Raw genomic sequence first — 20992 nt, forward strand, 5'->3', positions numbered from 1 at the left:
TCCCAAGAGTTTGTAAAACAACGAAATGTTGCTTCAAGACCACCAATACACTGATATATGATTCGATATAGGCACGTTTCTCTTTGTAGTTTTGGACCAATCCCCCGTTGTATGTGGATTCGGTTCTGCCCAAAGACGAAGCGTATAGGTTCAAATGCATCTAAAACTTTTTTTCTGTCTGTTATTCTGGTCGCTCTAGAGATCACGATTATGACCCGAACAAGACTAAATTTGACACGGGGAAGGGTAGATACCCTCAGGAAAAAGCATGAATGTTTTCATGAATATCATTTAATATTTGGCCGGTTAAATTGACTCAGACTTTGTGTGAAAATTGACAAAATGTACTGCAGAAAAAAGTAGAGTGTGGAAGGTCACAACTTATCCAAGTGTAGTGATTGATCTTTAAATTTATACAAAGAATAAATGGTGTATAAGTTATTTGTTTTAATTTCTTGATTATCTTTATTTAATTATTAAGTGTTTCACTACAATTATTAGAATAATATTAATTGTTGTTGTTTCTTAAGTATTAGTTATTAAAATTATAATTATTATAATAACGTTGATTGTTGAATGTTGTTGTTATTGTTGTTGCTGCTCAAGTTCCTTTACTTGTTGGTGTTGCTTGTTTTAAGTTTGAGTTTCGATGGAAGACTGCCGAGTCTTAGTTTTGTCTTTCATTTCATGGTGGTGCTTTTTCAAAATGTGTCGACGATGCACTTACAGTCATTTATTGTGAGAAAATGCTAACCAAGCATTTCTCAGCGACGAATGTTTATTTCGGTAACTCTTCCCCTCCTTAGTTGGAGCCGTCCCCGGATACAGTGGCTGTTTGAGATACTACTGCTTGCAGAGATTTATTGAAGGCAGCTAATTTGCGTTTTTTTAGAATTCGTATAACCACAAAAAATGTAGAAAAGACTCCACAAAGAGAGATGACCAAGGTTAAACTTATGTAGTGGTTTTCAGAAACTTTGCGCTGAAGATTTTGAATATGCTGCAAATTTTTTAAGTTCGAATGGTGCAGATAAGGGATATTTAGCACCTCTATATCCTCCGTCAGGTTGACGACAGCCGACCGAGGTATTCCTGGTGTTAAGGACACTGAGCCATTTCGATTCTTATAAATTGTTCCATTGACTTTGACTTCTTCTCCAAACAATAACAAGTATGTTCCACTAAAAATCAGCGGTGGCTCTCCCTTTTCTTCAATTTTTACTGTTTGGTTGTTGACCACAACAACACCATCATCAATTTCGACTATGGGTGGTATGTTGTTAAATTTAGTGCGACACATAGCTCTTTTTCCCGACACTAGTTGCAAAGCACATGACGATGCCAATGAAGGTAGACAAAATGTGGGGATGGTTGCAGTACAATTTTTAACGGCTATTGTAAAATGTTTGCAGACGGCAATTGTTGATTCTTCAAGGTGAAGAATCTTGTTATTATGAGCTACAGGGAAGATTATAAGTTTTCTACATGTTGACTTATGCTTAGGATATTTAATTAAAAAGAAAATTATGTTATTTACTTGAATAACTTTAATATTAGATACTCTTAAAATATCCGCGGTAGAGTAATCATTCGTCTCAATAAGTTTTATTTCTTGGGCATCCAAAATGGCCGGATTGATAAGACCGATTTTTGCTAAAGTGAGTGACAGAATTATGCCATTAAGATCAGAAATAATGGCTCTATTTCTCGATAGTAATAAATCAAACAAGTTTCCCGTATTAATTCTTTCCTTTTTTCTATTGCCAAAATCTGATTAAGTTTTTTAGAGAGTTCATCTATTTGTAGCTGCACTGCCGTGTTAATGTTAATCTGTCTATTGTTTTGGTCTATAAGTTGATCTGAAATTTCTTGTAATTTTTCAAAATCATCATGGTCTGGGGTTCCAGTGATGTATTTGAAAACAGTCCCTAGGGCATTCAATCCCCTTTTATATCTATGGTGTAAATTTACTAAATTCAATAGTCTGTCAATTTCGTCCAAATCTGCTTTTATAATTTTTTTCATATGCGACTCCGGGAATAAATTGCATGCATTGGCCCCCTCATCCTTCATGTTCGAATATAGTGTCAAATTCGTAATGTCTTGAAAAACTATTAAATTTCCATCATAAATTGGAATATAATTCGCATTATTATAGTCAAGAATCTCGGCGGTTGAGAGTGCCAAAAGGCTTATAAATCCGAAAGTCAACCTAAGATAAGAAAAAATAAGGAAAAAGAAAAAAATAATTAACTCAGTTTAGGTTCTTATATTGTCCTTATGAACCCTCCTCCCTCCTATTAATAGAGTAGTTCCTAGATCTTGTTGAACATCTTTTTCGACATATAAAGGAGTAAGTTTATTGCCCAATCTTTTGTTGGTCTTAACCAAAACTTTATCTCCTGATTCATATATCTGAGTTCTTCGGCTTGCATTATGTAGTGTCAGATCTTTCTGCTGAGCACTTTGAAGCCGATTTACAACTTCTCCGTCGAAATCGTTTGTACGAAATACTTCTATAGGTTTTTTCCCAATCACTGAATGTACGGATGTGTTATACTCTATTGTAGCCATGAGTATAACTTCTTCCGTATCATCTAATAATCTCTCAAGTTTCAGACTGCGAGCGATTTCGGTAAGGGTGCTATGGAAACGTTCCACCTGCCCGTTAGAAGTACTATGTAATGGAGGCGCATTTACAATTTCAATGTTGAACATATTCTTCAACATTGACTTTATTGTGTTTGAATTGAATGCCTTTTCGTTGTCACAGTAAATAGTCGTTGTATTAGAATACAAATTTAGAATCTGGAGGAGTAGGGGCTGTACGTCTACTATAGTTCTCGATCTTAGTGGCTGAACTACAGCAAATTTAGAGAACTTGTCAATGCATGTGAGAAAGTGTTTAGAATCCGTGGAATAAATGTCAATGTGGAGGATTTCTCCACACTTTGTTGGGATGGGAGTTTGAGCTATCTGATATTTGGTAGGTTGTCGATTATATTTTGATTGCAAACATATTCGGCAGTTTGTTACGAATTCTTTGGCTTTTTTACCCATTTTTGGAAAGAAATAATCCTCTAAAATATGTTTAATATTTTCTTGCGCAGCTCTGTGTGCTCTGTTGTGTTCTGCCGCAATGATTTCTTTTTGATCATTCAGGTTCGTGATATCGGTGACAAATGATTTCGAGTATCTGAATTTAACACCTGGGAAAAGCTCAATTAACTTATGTTGAATTTTTGCCAACGTTGGTAGGTCGCAATGAATTGCGTTTACAACATCTGGCTTCACAACTTGTTGCAACATCTCAAATAAGTCTCTGTCATTTTCAAAAGTAATAAAATATCTAGTTTTCTTCCCAAACATGATATAACATTTCACACCTTTTACAGTTCCTTCCTCAATTATGATTTGATTCCGAAAACAATTTACAGGTTTGTCTACCGATAATATTGTGTTTGTAAATGAAGCTTCACTGTGAACTGTTGCTTCGGTTATAACACTGGAATTGTCGCTCAAGTTGTTAATTTGCTGCCTGGAAAGAGCGTCTGCTACAACATTATCTTTGCCTGGCTTATAAAAGACCTTGGCATTGCATTCATCCACGAAAGCCTTCAAATGCCTAATCCTATTGTTAGGATTTTTATCGGATACAGCAAATGTTAAAGGTTTGTGATCGGTAAAAACACGAATGTCTTGAACGCCATACAAGTAGTTCCGGAGAGTTTTTAAAGCCCAAACTATTGCAAGAAGTTCACGTTCGTTTGTAGCATAATTCTCTTCGGCATCAGACAGTGTCCGCGATATCATTGTAATCGGTCTTCTACCCTGGGATAAAACAGCTCCGATAGCGTGCGAAGAAGCATCAGTTGTCAAGTCAAATGGTTTTTTGAAATCAGGATAGTTTAATAACACATCTTCCGATATCAAAATATTTTTTAATGCATTAAATGCATGGATTTGTTCATCGTTCAGAGTAATTTTTATTTTCTTTGACTGAGACGCAGAGACATTGCCAAATTCTCCTCTTAGAATACTACTTAAAGGTCTTGCGATTTTTGCAAAATCCTTAATAAAACATCTGTAGTACCCTGCTAAACCTAAAAAAGAACGAACCCCACGTAGCGTTGTGGGTTGTGGAAATTTTTTCATAGCATTTACTTTATCAGCACAGGTTGTTATGCCATTTGTTGTTACCATAAATCCGAGATATTCTGTTTCTTGTCTGAAAAATTTTTCCGCTGAAACTTTCATATTTGCCTCTAAAAGACTTTTTAGAACTGATTCCACATCCCGAATATGATTTTCCTCGGACGTCGAGAAGATAATTACATCATCAATATAGACGAAACAACACTTCCCGATATGCTCTCGTAGAACATCATCAATGGCACGCTGAAAAATACTAGGTGCGTTTTTTTAAGCCAAATGGCAAACGACAAAACTCGTATTTTCCATTTCTCACGGAGAATGCTGTTTTTTGTCTGTCCCGCTCAGCTAGCTCTATTTGATGGAAACCGGATTTTAGGTCTAGGGTTGTAAAATACTTGGCCCCACCAAAATTAGACAAAATCTCTGTTATGTCTGGTATAGGATATTTGTCGCTAATGGTTTTGTCATTTAGTTTACGGAAGTCAATAACCAGACGTTTGTTTGGGCAACCAAATTCGTCTACTCCTTTTTTATCAACCACCCATAATACCGTTGGCTAGTAAATTCTCAACTTCGTTTTTGACGAAATCACTTACACCCAATGGGTAGGGGTAAAGCCTCGAGTAAACCGGCTCTTCATCAGTAGTTCTAATATTAGCAATTACATTAGTATTATAAGCAAGTGCTTCGTCAGGATCCGCAAATGCTTTAATATTTCTTTGATTCATATCATCAAATTTTCCTCTAATACCTAATGGAACTGCTAAATAATTTAGTTCTAAATAATTAGCATCTTTACATGAATCATAGTAAAGTGGTTCGACGTTATTTGCATAAAAAATTTTCGATTTTCCCAGGTCTATTGATGCGTTCAAAGTTTTTAAAATGTCGAGTCCGATTATCCCATCAAACGTCTCCAAACTAGGAAGAACAAAAAAATCAGTAAATATTCCAAATATGTTTGTTCGGACTTTCTCCTTAATTCTGTTTGTATTATGAATTGATTTTCGATGTCTTCGTCAGCCTCACATGCCAACACCTCATAAGTGTCCTCATCTAGTTGCCTATTCTCATCTGCAAATACTTCAGTATTTCTATCGCAAGTTTCATTATTGCAACGAGTTTCTTCAATATGGTTAATCTCTGCCATTTTTGAACATTGCCATTAGAAAATCTACCAGAGTGTAGATAACGTTTTTCAGCTTTTGGTGGTAAATTATTAATGTTTCTTGACTCGTCGCCTCCGTATAACACCTTGTTAGAACTATCAGGTTTCTGTGTCACATAAGTAGCTTGAGAGTTTGAACGTTGGCTGTATCTAAATTTTAATGAAGATGGATCTATATCCATGGGTTCTGATTTTTGCTGATTATTCACCGTACCTTGAGTTTTCGAAGAAAGTCTATACGGTTGACTCTTGCTATCCTTCATCTCATTTCTCTTGGCGAAGCTATTTGCAAAAACATATCGTTGATGATTTGCCTCAACTTCTTGTGCGAGGGCCAATGCTGTGGCCATGTCCTCGGGACGAGACGAAAACAGAATGTCACAAAGTGTTTTTTTAATCCTGAAATAAAAATGCGCAGACCATCTTTGTATGTATTTTGTATTAAGGTTAATAGTCAGTTGCGTATTGTCCCCGTATGTCATTGTAGTTTTATTCACTAACATAGCCACTCTTTTTTCTACTTCACTATAAAATTCTGAAATTGACAATTCCCCCTGTCTTAATGTGGACAGTTCTTGTTCGATTAAATATATGGGTCTTTTATCAGCGTAAGTAAAATCAAGGCGTGCAATTATTGCTTTAAAAATTAAAACAGTGTTGAATGATGCTATGACGTCATTAGCATTGTCAACAATTTTATTTCTTATTATCAGAACAGCCTGATAATACATTGCCGTCCCCACGGCCCGCTGCGGTCCGCTTTTTTAAGTTTTTTTTTTCTCTTGAGGAATGATTACTTACATGGATTCTATTGATCTTTGGGCGCCAGTTATTTGTTTTTAATTTCTTGATTATCTTTATTTAATTATTATTTATTAAGTATTAAGTGTTTCACTAAAATTATTAGAATATTAATTGTTGTTGTTTCTTAAGTATTAGTTATTAAAATTATTATTATTAGAATAACGTTGATTGTTGAATGTTGTTGTTATTGTTGCTGCTCAAGTTCCTTTACTTGTTGGTGCTGCTAACCAAGCATTTCTCAGCGACGAATGATTATTTCGGTAACTTATTTCCTCTAATACCTAATGGAACTGCTAAAGAATTTAGTTCTAAATAATTAGCATCTTTACATGAATCATAGTAAAGTGGTTCGACGTTATTTGCATAAAAAATTTTCGATTTTCCCAGGTCTATTGATGCGTTCAAAGTTTTTAAAATGTCGAGTCCGATTATCCCATCAAACGTCTCCAAACTAGGAAGAACAAAAAAATCAGTAAATATTCCAAATATGTTTGTTCGGACTTTCTCCTTAATTCTGTTTGTATTATGAATTGATTTTCGATGTCTTCGTCAGCCTCACATGCCAACACCTCATAAGTGTCCTCATCTAGTTGCCTATTCTCATCTGCAAATACTTCAGTATTTCTATCGCAAGTTTCATTATTGCAACGAGTTTCTTCAATATGGTTAATCTCTGCCATTTTTGAACATTGCCATTAGAAAATCTACCAGAGTGTAGATAACGTTTTTCAGCTTTTGGTGGTAAATTATTAATGTTTCTTGACTCGTCGCCTCCGTATAACACCTTGTTAGAACTATCAGGTTTCTGTGTCACATAAGTAGCTTGAGAGTTTGAACGTTGGCTGTATCTAAATTTTAATGAAGATGGATCTATATCCATGGGTTCTGATTTTTGCTGATTATTCACCGTACCTTGAGTTTTCGAAGAAAGTCTATACGGTTGACTCTTGCTATCCTTCATCTCATTTCTCTTGGCGAAGCTATTTGCAAAAACATATCGTTGATGATTTGCCTCAACTTCTTGTGCGAGGGCCAATGCTGTGGCCATGTCCTCGGGACGAGACGAAAACAGAATGTCACAAAGTGTTTTTTTAATCCTGAAATAAAAATGCGCAGACCATCTTTGTATGTATTTTGTATTAAGGTTAATAGTCAGTTCCGTATTGTCCCCGTATGTCATTGTAGTTTTATTCACTAACATAGCCACTCTTTTTTCTACTTCACTATAAAATTCTGAAATTGACAATTCCCCCTGTCTTAATGTGGACAGTTCTTGTTCGATTAAATATATGGGTCTTTTATCAGCGTAAGTAAAATCAAGGCGTGCAATTATTGCTTTAAAAATTAAAACAGTGTTGAATGATGCTATGACGTCATTAGCATTGTCAACAATTTTATTTCTTATTATCAGAACAGCCTGATAATACATTGCCGTCCCCACGGCCCGCTGCGGTCCGCTTTTTTAAGTTTTTTTTTCTCTTGAGGAATGATTACTCTACTTACATGGATTCTATTGATCTTTGGGCGCCAGTTATTTGTTTTTAATTTCTTGATTATCTTTATTTAATTATTATTTATTAAGTATTAAGTGTTTCACTAAAATTATTAGAATATTAATTGTTGTTGTTTGTTTAAGTTCGATACATTGCTTACGGCAATGTATATGTTCGATACATTGTTTCCCCTTCTACAGCATTACAATTAACCACTTTAATTGGCCGCTCTTCGGAGCCCAATGGGGAAATCTTCTCTGCATATCTTCCAGGAGCCTCATTCGCCTAGTTCGGATTGTAGGGGAGAGTTTCGCTCTCTTCTACTATATCTCCTGGAAGCCACATTCGCTTAGTTCGGATGCAGAGAGGCGCTTTCCAATGCTGTGGTCGTAGTTGTTGATCACGGCCTTGCTGTTGCTTTCATGCCCATCGCAACATCACTTGCAAACTCGCTCTCGTTGATTAAACTTGCTTTCTCGCACGCACACCTAAAGGTAAAGTTTGTTGCTTTTCGAAACAAATCCATTTGCCAAATAAAGTTGAAAATATATTCTAATATAAAATTGGTTTATTTTGTTTTTCTTTTTCTTTTTGGGTTTTTTCTCCCCTTAACCGGTATCACGCCAACATTTTGATCCATTCGAGCCGGATCAACCACCAACAAATTACGAAGTTGTTGCTAATTTGAGCTCTTCCCTATTTTTTTTAAAGGAGAAAAACAATTTCCCTCACAAAAAACGGCATCATCATCAACATCAACAACGCCAAAATTTGCATCATCATCATCCAAACAAACTAAAAGGTACGTAGTTCAGTGTCCTATTATTGAGCATACCGCGAGTGTTGTCGTTTTTTATTTCGTTTTCCAAAAACAAAATATACATTTTTATTTTTCTAAATTGTTCGCTACACCGCGTACTGGTCGCCCTACAGTTGCTTTACCGTGTGTGTTTCTAATATAAATCTAATACAGTCCACTCATTGTCGCATATCACTGCTTTAATTTGTTAGCCAGTGATCTATTGTGTAGTGCTTATTTGTTATTTCTCACTAAAGGCTACATATAAACCCCCGCATTCTCGTTAACTCCGCTAGCCACTAGTGAGAAAAAGCACTAACAACAATACGAATACTCATCGTGCCCTTTTTCTAATTTCTTTGTTATTCTTAAACCTACCAACCATTTCTATATCGAATCATCTCTCGTTGTTTGGTCGAGTAAACACAACAACAATAATCGAATATTCCACGCGCCTTTTTCTAGCGTCTGTTTATTAACATTCGATCTACCAACAAATAAATTCTCTTCTCCACTATTACTGTTTCAATCTTTCGATTCCCAACACTCACTGTTGGTTCATTCTCGTTACACATCTCTGTTGGTTCGTTGTCGTTGGTCTGTTTGTAGTGCGTTAGCCGCTCACTCAACACTGCTTGTGTTTTATTCCCTTTTGTGCGGTATTCGTTGTTCACCACTGCACAGTGGGTCCGTATGAAAAATAGTGGATTTTTATAAATAATTTTTTAAAAAACAGTTAATAAAAAATTGTTGTTATATTTGTTGGTCTATTGTAGATTTTTGGACTTTTACCAAAAAATACCCTACTTTCGGCATTTCACAAGCGCATTCAAAGCATTAATTTGTTGTTAATTAAAAACTCTTTTTGGGCAATTTTTATTGAAATTTTTTGCGAAAAAATAGATATTTACTTTTACAACAAAAATTATTTGTCTGTAAAATTATAGCATAATTTGAAATTTCGTGTACCCTACTGTCGGTAATTGCGATTTTCAAATTATTTTCCTAATTTTTGTTCCTTTTTTTGGAAATTTCACAAAATTTGTTGTTTTTAGTTGTTCCTATCGACTATATTTCCTCTTTTTTCACCGATACTATTGCAAATTCGACTGTGTGTACCCTACATTCGGTTCTAGTCGACCTCAAACAGTAAAAATATAGATTTTTTTGGACTTTTTTGCTTCGCTATCGTTTGTTTTTCTATAGAATCATGTCGGTCACTCCATTGACACAATTTATTCGCGCTTCAGATAATGTGGTCAAATTTATTGCCTCATACCATATACTTAAGCCAGAGACTCATACAATTTTCAGCCTTGAAATTCAAAGTTCGGAACTTCAAGAGTTATGGTCTAAAGTCAAGGACACTTACGACAAGTGTATTGACTATTTGTTGACAATAGAGGGTACGACTTCAGAGCAGATCTCTTCTGTCGATTCAAAATATCAATCATCTAATAAAAGTTTCACTGATTGTTTGTCGGAGATCAATGAAAAGATACATAATTTTAAGTCGGTGAAATCTCCTACTGCAACTCCTGTCGTCGTTAATGCTAGCACACCGCAAACTACTTTAGCTCCGAATCTTCCACAAATCGGTATTGAATCTAATCAACCTCCTGCTCAAATTAATAGTTCTAGTAATAGTTTGAATATGAATATCCAAAATTCATCAAATATTGTTCAAACAGAATTTCCAAATCCTGCAGAAGTTTCCATTTCTAATTGGAGTTTGCCTCCAATAGTTTCAAATACCATGCATTACCTCAACTTACCACCGTGTGAGATTGAGGAATTTCATGGAGACTTCTTATCGTGGCCCACATTCCGGGATCTTTTCTCTGCTATATTTATTAACAACTCTCGATTAAGTGACATCGAAAGGCTTTGTCACTTAGTTCAAAAAACAAAAGGTGAAGCTAGGGAAATTGTGTCTAAGTTTCCACTCACCCATAAAAGTTTCGCTATGGCTTGGCAGTCGTTGAAGGATACGTACGATAATAAACGTATTCTAGTGCATAACCATCTCAAGCTCTTATTCGACCTTCCCTTTTTAGAATCTGAATCTAGTTCTAATTTAAAAATTCTACAGCGTGGTATCAACGGCTGCATTTCTGCTATGTCAGTGTATGATGTAGCTACGGATCACTGGGATCCTATTTTAGTATATATTTGTCAACAGCGTTTACCTAAACTAACTGTAGCTTTGTGGGAACAGAGTATTAAAGATAAATCTTCGCTATCGTCGTGGGAAGACTTAAACAAATTCCTTACTGAAAGGATTCAAACTTTAGCTTGTTTACGAGACATGAGATGTTCTCCTTCTAGTCCGATTTCGAAAAATAAAGTCAAAACCCATATGGTTACTTCAGTGGTTAAAAATAAGTCGAAATCATGCATTCTTTGTAGAAATGAATTTCATTCATTACGCTCATGTCCAAAATTTAGAACTCTTTCGTTTGAAAAAAGATTTGAAGTGGCTAAAAAACAAGGTTGTTGTTTAAATTGCCTGTCTGTAGGACATTCCGTCAAGAATTGTGCCAGTAGTAATAACTGTAATATTTGTAAAATTCGCCATCATACTTTGTTGCACAGGCCTACTGCTTCTCCTCAATCATCTAGGATTGGTTCTCCTCACACCTCTAGTAATGGTTCTCCTCTATCGTCTAGGCCTTCGTATCCTATCGCGACAAATGTTGTCAATCCTCCACAAGTAGATGGCAATGTGGCATCAACTTCTACTGGCAACACTCCTCGAGTAGTAAATAGTCAGGTGTTCCATACCTCCCAAAATCGAAATGTTATGTTGGGTACTGCTATGGTCAACATCGTTCATTCCGGAGTTTCATATCCAGTTCGTGCGCTTATCGACCCTGGTTCAGAGGCTTCGTTCATATCTGAACATTTGCAAAAACGACTCAAATTGCCCACTCAGTCAATCTCTGCCATCGTTTCTGGGGTAAATAGTTCAACTTATGCCACTTCCAAGAAAAATTGTTCAATTCGCATCGGTTCACGCTTAGATACTTCTTTATTTGTTGATGCAAATGCTTTCGTTCTTCCAAAAATATCTGGAAATCTTCCTTCAGTGCCCCTTAGTTCTAATCTCACTTCTTGCTTGCCCAATCTTCCTTTAGCCGATGCTCATCTCTTCAATTGTAGACCTGTAGATTTGTTGTTAGGGGCAGATTTGTATCCACAGATCTTGAAGGAAGGGACGCAACGAAATGTTTTGGGTTCCCTTTTAGCCCAAAACACGATATTCGGCTGGATTCTGACTGGTCCTATGCCTTCGTCCTCAGTCCAGGTCTTTAGGACTGCGTTGGATTTTGCTGAGGATGAATCTCGCCACAGAACACTACTCCGACTTTGGGGACTTCCATATGTTCCCAAATTGAAGCATCCTTCGCCGTCGGACATGTTCTGTGAGAGGAATTATCGTCGTTGCGTCCGATCAAAATTCATCTAATTTTCGTAATTCTCGCTTACCTATACTTTCGTTGCTAGATCAGCCTTTCTTTGCTTTCAAACAGTGCACTCCTCCCCAAAGCTTTCAGTATCTAACGCTGCCATACATTGTACGTCAATCAACTATCTTGCCGTTTTCATGCCAACTTGTTTGTATTCTTGCAGAATTCGTTCACGCGATTTCCATTCATGGTGGAAATCAGCCTCGTAGCCTTCTTATCGATATTTGGTTTCTAAAATTATGGGTTTTGTTATCAATCGTTTAATCTTCTTGAGATTTCTTGGTTGCTCTTTTTCGAAAAAAAAATATTTACTCGAATCCTTCGATATGAAGTTGTATACGAATTTAGCGTGTCGTATCGTCAAAGGTTTGTGTATGTCTTCGTCTGCTTTTCAGTCAAAGCAGTTTCTTAGAAGTCATTTCTCCCTTGTGCTCTGCTTCATTTTGGCTGCTCTTTATCGTTTTTGATTGTCGTATTTGCCATAGGACAGAATTTGTTTAATTCGTACTGAGGCCTGCTTAACTTCTAGATCCCTTTCGATAATGTTCAACTTACATCGGGCCATCTATCTAGTCGCTCTTCCTCGTTCGCCACAGTAACCAATAATAGTCGATTTCCCTCTAAGTCTTATCAATAGACTTCTCTAGTTAAAATTTGTAGTATTTACTGCAATTTCAATATGCAATTTCAATAACTCGTTGTGCTCTGTCGTGAGCAATCACTTAGGTCCAACAAGAAATTGTTCGTCGACCAGAGACTAAATTAGTTGTAAATAGTAAAGAATAACTTCATCGTGTATTCTTTTTGTCAAAATAGTCGAAAAATAAATAATCTCAAATTGAATTATATCCGTTCCTGCTCAATAAAACTGAACTACTATACCTATCGATGCATTTAATTCACAATGCAATTACTAACCATAGTTTAAGTCGCGTACTAATCTAATATCGGTTGCCACGCAGCTAGCGCGGCAAGGTGGGCGGCAATGTTTAAGTTCGATACATTGCTTACGGCAATGTATATGTTCGATACATTGTTTCCCCTTCTACAGCATTACAATTAACCACTTTAATTGGCCGCTCTTCGGAGCCCAATGGGGAAATCTTCTCTGCATATCTTCCAGGAGCCTCATTCGCCTAGTTCGGATTGTAGGGGAGAGTTTCGCTCTCTTCTACTATATCTCCTGGAAGCCACATTCGCTTAGTTCGGATGCAGAGAGGCGCTTTCCAATGCTGTGGTCGTAGTTGTTGATCACGGCCTTGCTGTTGCTTTCATGCCCATCGCAACATCACTTGCAAACTCGCTCTCGTTGATTAAACTTGCTTTCTCGCACGCACACCTAAAGGTAAAGTTTGTTGCTTTTCGAAACAAAACCACTTGCCAAATAAAGTTGAAAATCTATTCTAATATCAAATTGTTTTATTTTGTTTTTTTTTCTCTTTTTGGGTTTTTTCTCCCCTTAACCGGTATCACGCGTGGTAGGAGGTGTAGTGGTATACTTGCAATTATGTTCATTAATGAGCTTGATCGCTCGAATTACATGTGAAATAAATGAAATATGTGGGTATACGTTTTTATATACCCCTCATACAATGGTTATCAAAATATTCCACCTAATGTGAGTGGGGCTGCTAAAAGAATCAAGTAGCTCTAGTTTGACACTTCGTTATTCTGGTAGGCAAATTTTTGGAAGATATATTTTTTTTAAAGCCCCATTGAAACGGATACTTTCCTACCGACATTACTCAGAGAATATATATTTTACGAAAATTCCCATATAAAGACCCATCCCTGGATGAAAAATATCCTGGCAGACAATTTACAATATCATAAACTTGAATAGAATAGTATACGATGTGAAACATTTGGATCAATTAGGATACACAATTTACATCATGTGCTGCATCACTATGTCCCTCGAAGACAGGGTTGGTACTTTTTATCAAAAATCTCATAATTCCAAAATTTCTTTAACCATCTTATATGATGTTGCTTTTGAACTCCATCAACCCAAATACGTCAGTACAATTCCTTACTACAAATGACCGTGGGAAGGGAATGTTGAGGAAAGACCTGGGAATTACAACCAGAAATTATATATTGGTTGTATTTTACGATTGTATGAAAATTGTTCTATTTTTTCTCCCATGGGTTTCCTTCGATTATTATTCAACTATGTGTGAAACTCGAAATTTTTATTTATAAATTATTTACCCTATTATAGTATGGGTATGTATTTATTATTAAATATATTAAGTACAAATTTAAACAAAAATAATTATTAGATAATATTTTACAACGGTACATATTTAAATATTATATTAAAAATATTTTATACATAGTTTGGTTCATTTATCTTAGGTCTGTTGTATTAACACCACTTTTTATAGATAGTGAAAACATTGATATTCGAGAACTATTTAATTTGTACCTTAGTGCTGTATTGAAGAAAAAGTAACAAAATATTAACAAATATGGCTGGCGCCACCACAATCCTATGGATTGCAGTTTAGCAAAATATCCTCTACATCTTATAACTACTTATATTCGATATTTTCTTTGTTCATTTCACGCATTGGTGTTCGTTTGTTCATTTGAAGTTTCATCATTTTATTCTCATCGGCACATTTGGTCGTAATGGCATTGCGTACTTCCTTTTCGGATACATTACATTTCCGCGAAACCGCAAAAATGATATCCTGTATTGCCAAGGGGTCCAACATTTGTTTAAGAGGCTTTCCATGTCCCTTAAAGGCCGGTGATGGTTTGCCTGTCATAGAATGTGTTGCCAATGTTTCACGATTGAATATCGACATCAAGAGTTTTCGCGTTGCAATTGATGCCGAACTCCAGTTCATACTCTCATAAACCTTAGCTGGTATTTTAGTATTATTTGGTCCAATCGAAACCATAACATAGTCTTTATTGATTTTATTATCCAAAGAAATGTTATTCTGTGTGGGAGTGTTGTAATTGGTATAGTCATTTGTTGAGGCCATAAGATTTTCGGATTTTATTGGTTTCAGTAGACTTTTCTGGGGTGTTTGTTCAATGATACTGTGTTTTTTATTGGAATGGGTTAGAACACCTTGTTCATTGAAATAATAGTTTGTACTTTGATTCTCTTTTCCCGATTCATAGGCGTCAAACTTTCGCTTTCTGGTGCCGTTATGTTCAGTACTACTATTGAGTGATGCCATTGAATCGGTACGGGATATATGCGAGTTGTTGTTAGGTGTTGAAATTGCATCAGTTTTCATATCCACATCATCAGAGGCAAGACATATTTCCAAACGGCCAGAATCTGCTGAACTGTTTAGATTTAAAGCACCATCATCTTCGGCCAATTGTATTTCGATGGGTTCGTGGTTACCATCACCTGAACCCTCAGCTATAATGGTATAGCTAACACTTTTTGGAGATATTGATGTACTGTTTTGCATTGAATTACGGTTCGATGCAACGGATTCAGCAGCACGTTCCACTTTTGGGATCGAATATAAAGATGATTTGGTGTTTTGTAGTGATTCAATACTTTGTATTTGAATAGGTTTCATCATTTGTTGATTTGATTGTCCTCCAAGCAATGCAGATGTTCGGGCTGAGGTTTCATGTATTTGAGATAGTAATTCTGTATGGGCTTTGAGATTCTCCTCGAGTATACGAATTTTTTCCAATAACTCTTCTTCGCGTTTTGATGATTTTTGCTTTTGTTCAAGTTCGTGTAGGAAGTTGAAATCATCGCCAGTTGTCTGAGACCAGGCATTCATCATAAGAGGACGTTCATATTTTTGTTCTGGAATTCTTTTGAAATTTTGTGCGCAGGCTGTGACCACTTTTATTGGAATCCGTTGTTGTGGTCTTACAATTATTTGTGATGATATCTAAAGGAATGAAAGTTAATTATTTGATGAAGAAATTCAATTGAATTGCATCACGATCGTGGCTCTTTACTTACAATTTTTGTATCCATATTTAATAGCACGGTTTTGTATTTAAACGACTGGTGAGAAAATATTCTATTTGGAACACGACGGGTTTTTCTCGCAAGGGCACTTTACTCCTCGTTGGTTTGTTCAATACTGACTGACGGTTTATTCCATGAGCGTATTTGAATATACACACATGGCGAGGACTATTGAATTTGTTGTTGCTGCCGCTGCTGCAAGTAAATAGGTCTCATTAGCTTGCCTGCTGTTCGTTCCGGTATCCTTTGTATTGTTTGTCTACCTAAATTTCTAGTTCTTGTTGCATACAGCTCATACACGCGATCGTAAGGGCTGCATGGAATTAAGGGTGGAAAATGCTATGTACTTAGTTCTGACTGTGATGAAATCCTATTCCCTTAATAGGTATAGAGTAGGTAACTGAATAGAACGCGCCAAATCTAATAAAGCGGAACAACACGCAAACACACACACTGACACTCGTATGAACAAGGAAAATAATTACAACGATTTGGCTGTATTTTAGGTTGGATGGCCGGCCGGCTTGGTTTGAATGAAGCAGCTGGATCAATTTTTGAAAACAAAATATATTTTTACGCGCTAAATTCCTATCGTTGCCAGATGTAACCAGATGCCAATTGGATGGACGGCGACGTATCCAATTGTTGCAACAGGCATAAATGTACATACAATGAATAAGGCGAAGTCAAAAATCGGTTAATAGACTACTGCTACTATAATATACCGGGACCACCGAAATAAGGCCATGACTAATGATCAAAATTCCCATCCATAATTTAATTTAAAGTAATTAAATTCCCATGGGAATTTATGGAATATTTTCGTTGTTGCCAGATGAAGGAAAGTACCAATTAGAAAATGGAGTTAGTAAAACGTAAATCTAACGTAACATTTATTAGCAGAAGACAAAACGAGAAATTTATTCTTGGCATGTATTTTGAATCTTATGAGATTATTTGTCCTATACTTATAGCGGGATTTGAAACCGGAGAACTTTTCTAACATGTCATATGAAGATTTCCCGGACTAAAACGGCATTTACATTTGATTTATTTGATTGACATGCATACAACGGAATTGACAATTGGAACTAACTGGGTTAAGGAAATCCGGTAGAATGTAAAAGTACTATAATGCATGAGAATATCCGTAATTATTAAAATCACTTCTAGAGTACAAAAAAATAATAAAAATAACCAGTAAGGAAAGTTCGAAAATCGGACGGAGCCGACTATATGATACTCTTCACCACTTTAGGTTCATACTGAGATGCTCCTACGTACAATATGCTGTCGATGAAACATACATAGCATCTTTGGAGGACTATTGACATAGAATCGGAAGAAATTCTTTATGTGATCTACAAAGATATAAGAACCAACAAATTAATATAATCCCATATGGGCAAATATATAATACCCTGTACCAAGGTGTGGTGAATTTCAATACTCAATTTAGTAAACTATGCAATATTTCGTCTCAATTGTACAAACTTTTGGGATTTTGGTGCAAATTTTAAATAAATCGACCGAACATAGATGGGGGAGTTACATATAAATCAGGACCGATTTGAACGAAACTCAACACACGTCAGTCTAGACTCAATTTGGTACGTTATGTACAATTTCGTCTCATTCAGACAAACCGATGGAAGTTTGGAGCGCCATTTTCATAAAATGGGCGGATAGTATATGTGGAAGCTATATCTAAACGCACAACAAAACTTCACGCAGGTCAATATTTAAATCTGAACCACGAAAAAATATCACACAAATTGATGGGAACACTTTAAATTTCAATATATATTAGCCAAGAAGAAATTAACATTTTTACTTGGCAAAACTTGTCGAGTAAAAAGGTTTAAAGAGAACTTCGTAAATTGTAGAAGTATTTTTGAGTATGCAAACGAAGTTGAAGTACAAAAGCTTAAAAATTGTTAAAGTGAGATCTTCTGTCTGACGAAATCATGATATCGCCATTTTTACAAAGCAGCTATAATTTGGCATTATATGTTCTTGACATCTCTCTAGAAAATTTTCAAAATAGTTCCATCTTTGGGCATAGCCCCGTTCTATTTTAGGTACTTTGATGGTTATAGGCACATTCCATTTATACTTTCAAGCGGCCCAATAATGTTATTAAATAGTCAATAAAGCGACTGTAGCTACCCTTCTGTTCTTACACAATGGGCTGAGATGATATTCATTGGCCGTGTAAGATTCGGGCCGTCATGAAACATAGATCCTATGTCTTGCACTTAAGCGGATTCATCGTGCTTCAAACATTGATACAGCCACAATGTTATAATTTCTTAACTAATAATGATCGGACAACGTATGAGATTGAGTCAGGATCTTCTTCTGAAAACGTGAACATTTATGTGCTAATAGGAACCTATACATAACATTATTTACCATATTAGCTTCGGCTTTCGAAATATCCTTGCACATTGTGATGTTATTTTTAAAATCAAACGTTTCTAATCACAATACATCCATTGTCGAATAAGATTTGATACTTACATTTTTCTAGGAAAACGACAGGATTTAGTGCAGCTGGAACATGTACAGCACACCATATGTCTTATAAGAAATGCCAGTTCCTGGAATTGCAATCTATGGCAGGTAGATTTTGAGAATGTTTCTACTATTGATGATCATAGAATCTGCCGCCATAACTTAGTCGGCCATCTAATGACCTTGAAGGAAATAGATTTTTATTTTGTACCTGCTGATTTTAGTTTTGTTTCTTCGTTTTTTTTTACGAATGGGAAATTCCCAGTTAGCGTATTAAAAAATAAGTATGTATGTGGGAGGATTTGTGTTTGTTCTTTTAGAATTATAAATCTTCTTAGTTCTAGAAACCATTTTGGTTGGATTAAAAAATACAAATGTACTACAAGGAGACAATTGTGGTTATTTATGGGTAGTTAAATATATCGCCCTTACCAGAGTGTATGATGCCAAAAGCAGTAAATTTTGAAAATAGCAATTTGGTGGTTTCTTTACTAGACTTAATTCTGACAAAGAACTGTAATAATTTTTATTTTAACTTCAGTATATAGTGCTCTTTCAAAATTTTGTAATTTCCCAAATGGCAAAATACGGGCACTTCAGTTGAAAAAATAAGTCTAGGACCATAAAAATTACCTAACTTTGGCTTGTTTATATTGTTTTTTACTCTCTATTGAATAGTCTGTGTAGAAAACTTCATAATAATAATCGAACCAAGTAGGGGTCTTTGTTAACAAGAAGCAATATATAAATATGGGGACATAATTCCATTAGACGATTCTTCAAAACATGGACTAATATTGACAATGTTCAGCAAATGCAACTTTCGCCTCCATATGCACTGGGACCTTTATATGGATTCAATCAAAACATTTACATACTGAATTTCCACCTTCGGTTGAAAATGCCACTATAAAATGGGGATCGATATTTTAATATCAAACATCCCTGATGTTATAGCAATTTTTGTGCAAAATTTTCAAAACTCGATTTCGATACAGAAGGACATGGCTAAATCGATATAGAATTTTACACCTTGGTGGACAATGTCATACTTTCCCCACTAATAAATAGTTGTTCTTATAACAAAAACAACAAACTGGGATTCAGCCTGACAATTTTGCAAAAACTGACCAAAAACTTTTATGACGAATATTTCAAATAATGGCAAACGGTGGAGGGTATAAAAACAAAAGGAATACTTATAAAGCGAAGTCCAGGTCTAGACTTTGTTTCCACGACAGAGGGGTCTACAATCCCCAACGACCCGAGTTTTATTCGGCCAACTGTCAACTGTCTGCCACTTCAGACATAAAGAATGCCTTTCATTCAAAATGTCATCTCCTTTAGAATTTTTTTAATGAATGTTTTATTATCGATGAAGGATGCTATGAGATTTGTTAGTCCCGTACTCTATAAATTTGTAAAATTTAATTATTTTTGTTCGTTTTTTATGCAAAATCAAACATTGATTTAAATTAAACATTAATATTTGGTTTTATTTTTTCTTAATAATAAATACATTTCAATTCGTAATTATTAGTTTGTTTGTTTTTTGTGTCTAATAAATTTGTACTCAAGTGCTTTAAGAACTTTTAGAACAAAATTCCTTGGGATTTACAACAGAGGCTTAAAAAATATTCAACTTCTTTGTGGATGAGGCTGCCACCACCACCACCACCACTCAATCAATTACATCATCATATTCGTCTTAACGGTAATAGTATTTTCCTTTTTGATTTCACGCATTGGTGTACGCTTGTTCAATTGCAGTTTCATCATTTTATTTTCATCGGCACATTTTGTGGTAATGGCATTGCGCACCTCCTTTTCCGAGACATTACATTTACGCGTCACGGCAAAAATAATATCCTGTATTGCCGATGGATCTAACATTTGTTTCAATGGCTTGCCATGATCTTTGAAGGCTGGTGATGGTTTTCCCGTCATCGAATGCGTTGCCAAGGTTTTGCGATCGAATATGGCCATGAGTAGTTTACGCGTTGCAATCGATGCCGAACTCCAATTCATACTTTCATAGATTTTGGCGGGTATTCTGGTATTGTTGGGACCAATCGACACCATAACATTGTCTATGTTAAGTTTGTATTCCGCCGTGTCCATGTTATTTCCTGGCGATGGTGACGATTGTTGTTTAGGTGTGGTGTAGACATTTTCAGTTTTGATGTTTGCCAGATTGTTGTTGCTGTGTCTCCTTTGTGTTGGTTCGTAAAAGGAATTTTCCATTGGTTCTTCATTTTCATCTGCCGGCAATCGCCTACGTTTTAAGAAGTTCGGTTCACTGGAGTTATTGCGTGACAGGGGAGTAATTGTGGTTGTTGTTGGAAGAGTTGTTTGCACTGTTTCCGTTTTAATTTCCATATCATCCGATGCCAAACATATTTCCAAACGATCGGAATCTGCAGAGTTATTTAGATTCAAAGCACCATCATCTTCGGCCAATTGTATTTCTATTGGTTCGCCGTGGGCATCTCCAGCCCCCTCTGCAATTATGGTGTATTTTATGCTTTCTGTGTGGTTGGAAGGAATTTGATGAATTGGATTTATCACTGAGCTAGTTGGAGAGTTGTGTGAACTTTTGCTAAGTCTTGGACTGGATTC

The 20992-nt window shown here is 35.9% G+C and overlaps 1 protein-coding gene across 1 annotated transcript; it reads right to left on the minus strand.

The window, feature by feature from the left end:
• Positions 1 to 20062: 20062 nt before the first annotated feature.
• On the minus strand, positions 20063 to 20617 carry LOC133327061 (protein insensitive-like). Its single transcript, XM_061535974.1, has one exon. It carries the CDS (start codon positions 20615 to 20617, stop codon positions 20063 to 20065), a length of 555 nt encoding a protein of 184 aa, XP_061391958.1.
• Between the last annotated feature and the right edge of the window lie 375 nt (positions 20618 to 20992).

Source organism: Musca vetustissima, unplaced genomic scaffold, assembly GCF_032173495.1.
Source record: "Musca vetustissima isolate MV318-11 ecotype Yass unplaced genomic scaffold, APGP_CSIRO_Mvet_v1 utg2425, whole genome shotgun sequence".
NCBI lineage: Eukaryota > Metazoa > Arthropoda > Insecta > Diptera > Muscidae > Musca > Musca vetustissima.

Bases quoted from the DNA above. Each gene is read 5' to 3' on its own strand.
- LOC133327061 (XM_061535974.1), bottom strand. From the start codon at position 20,617: ATGGAAAATTCCTTTTACGAACCAACACAAAGGAGACACAGCAACAAC.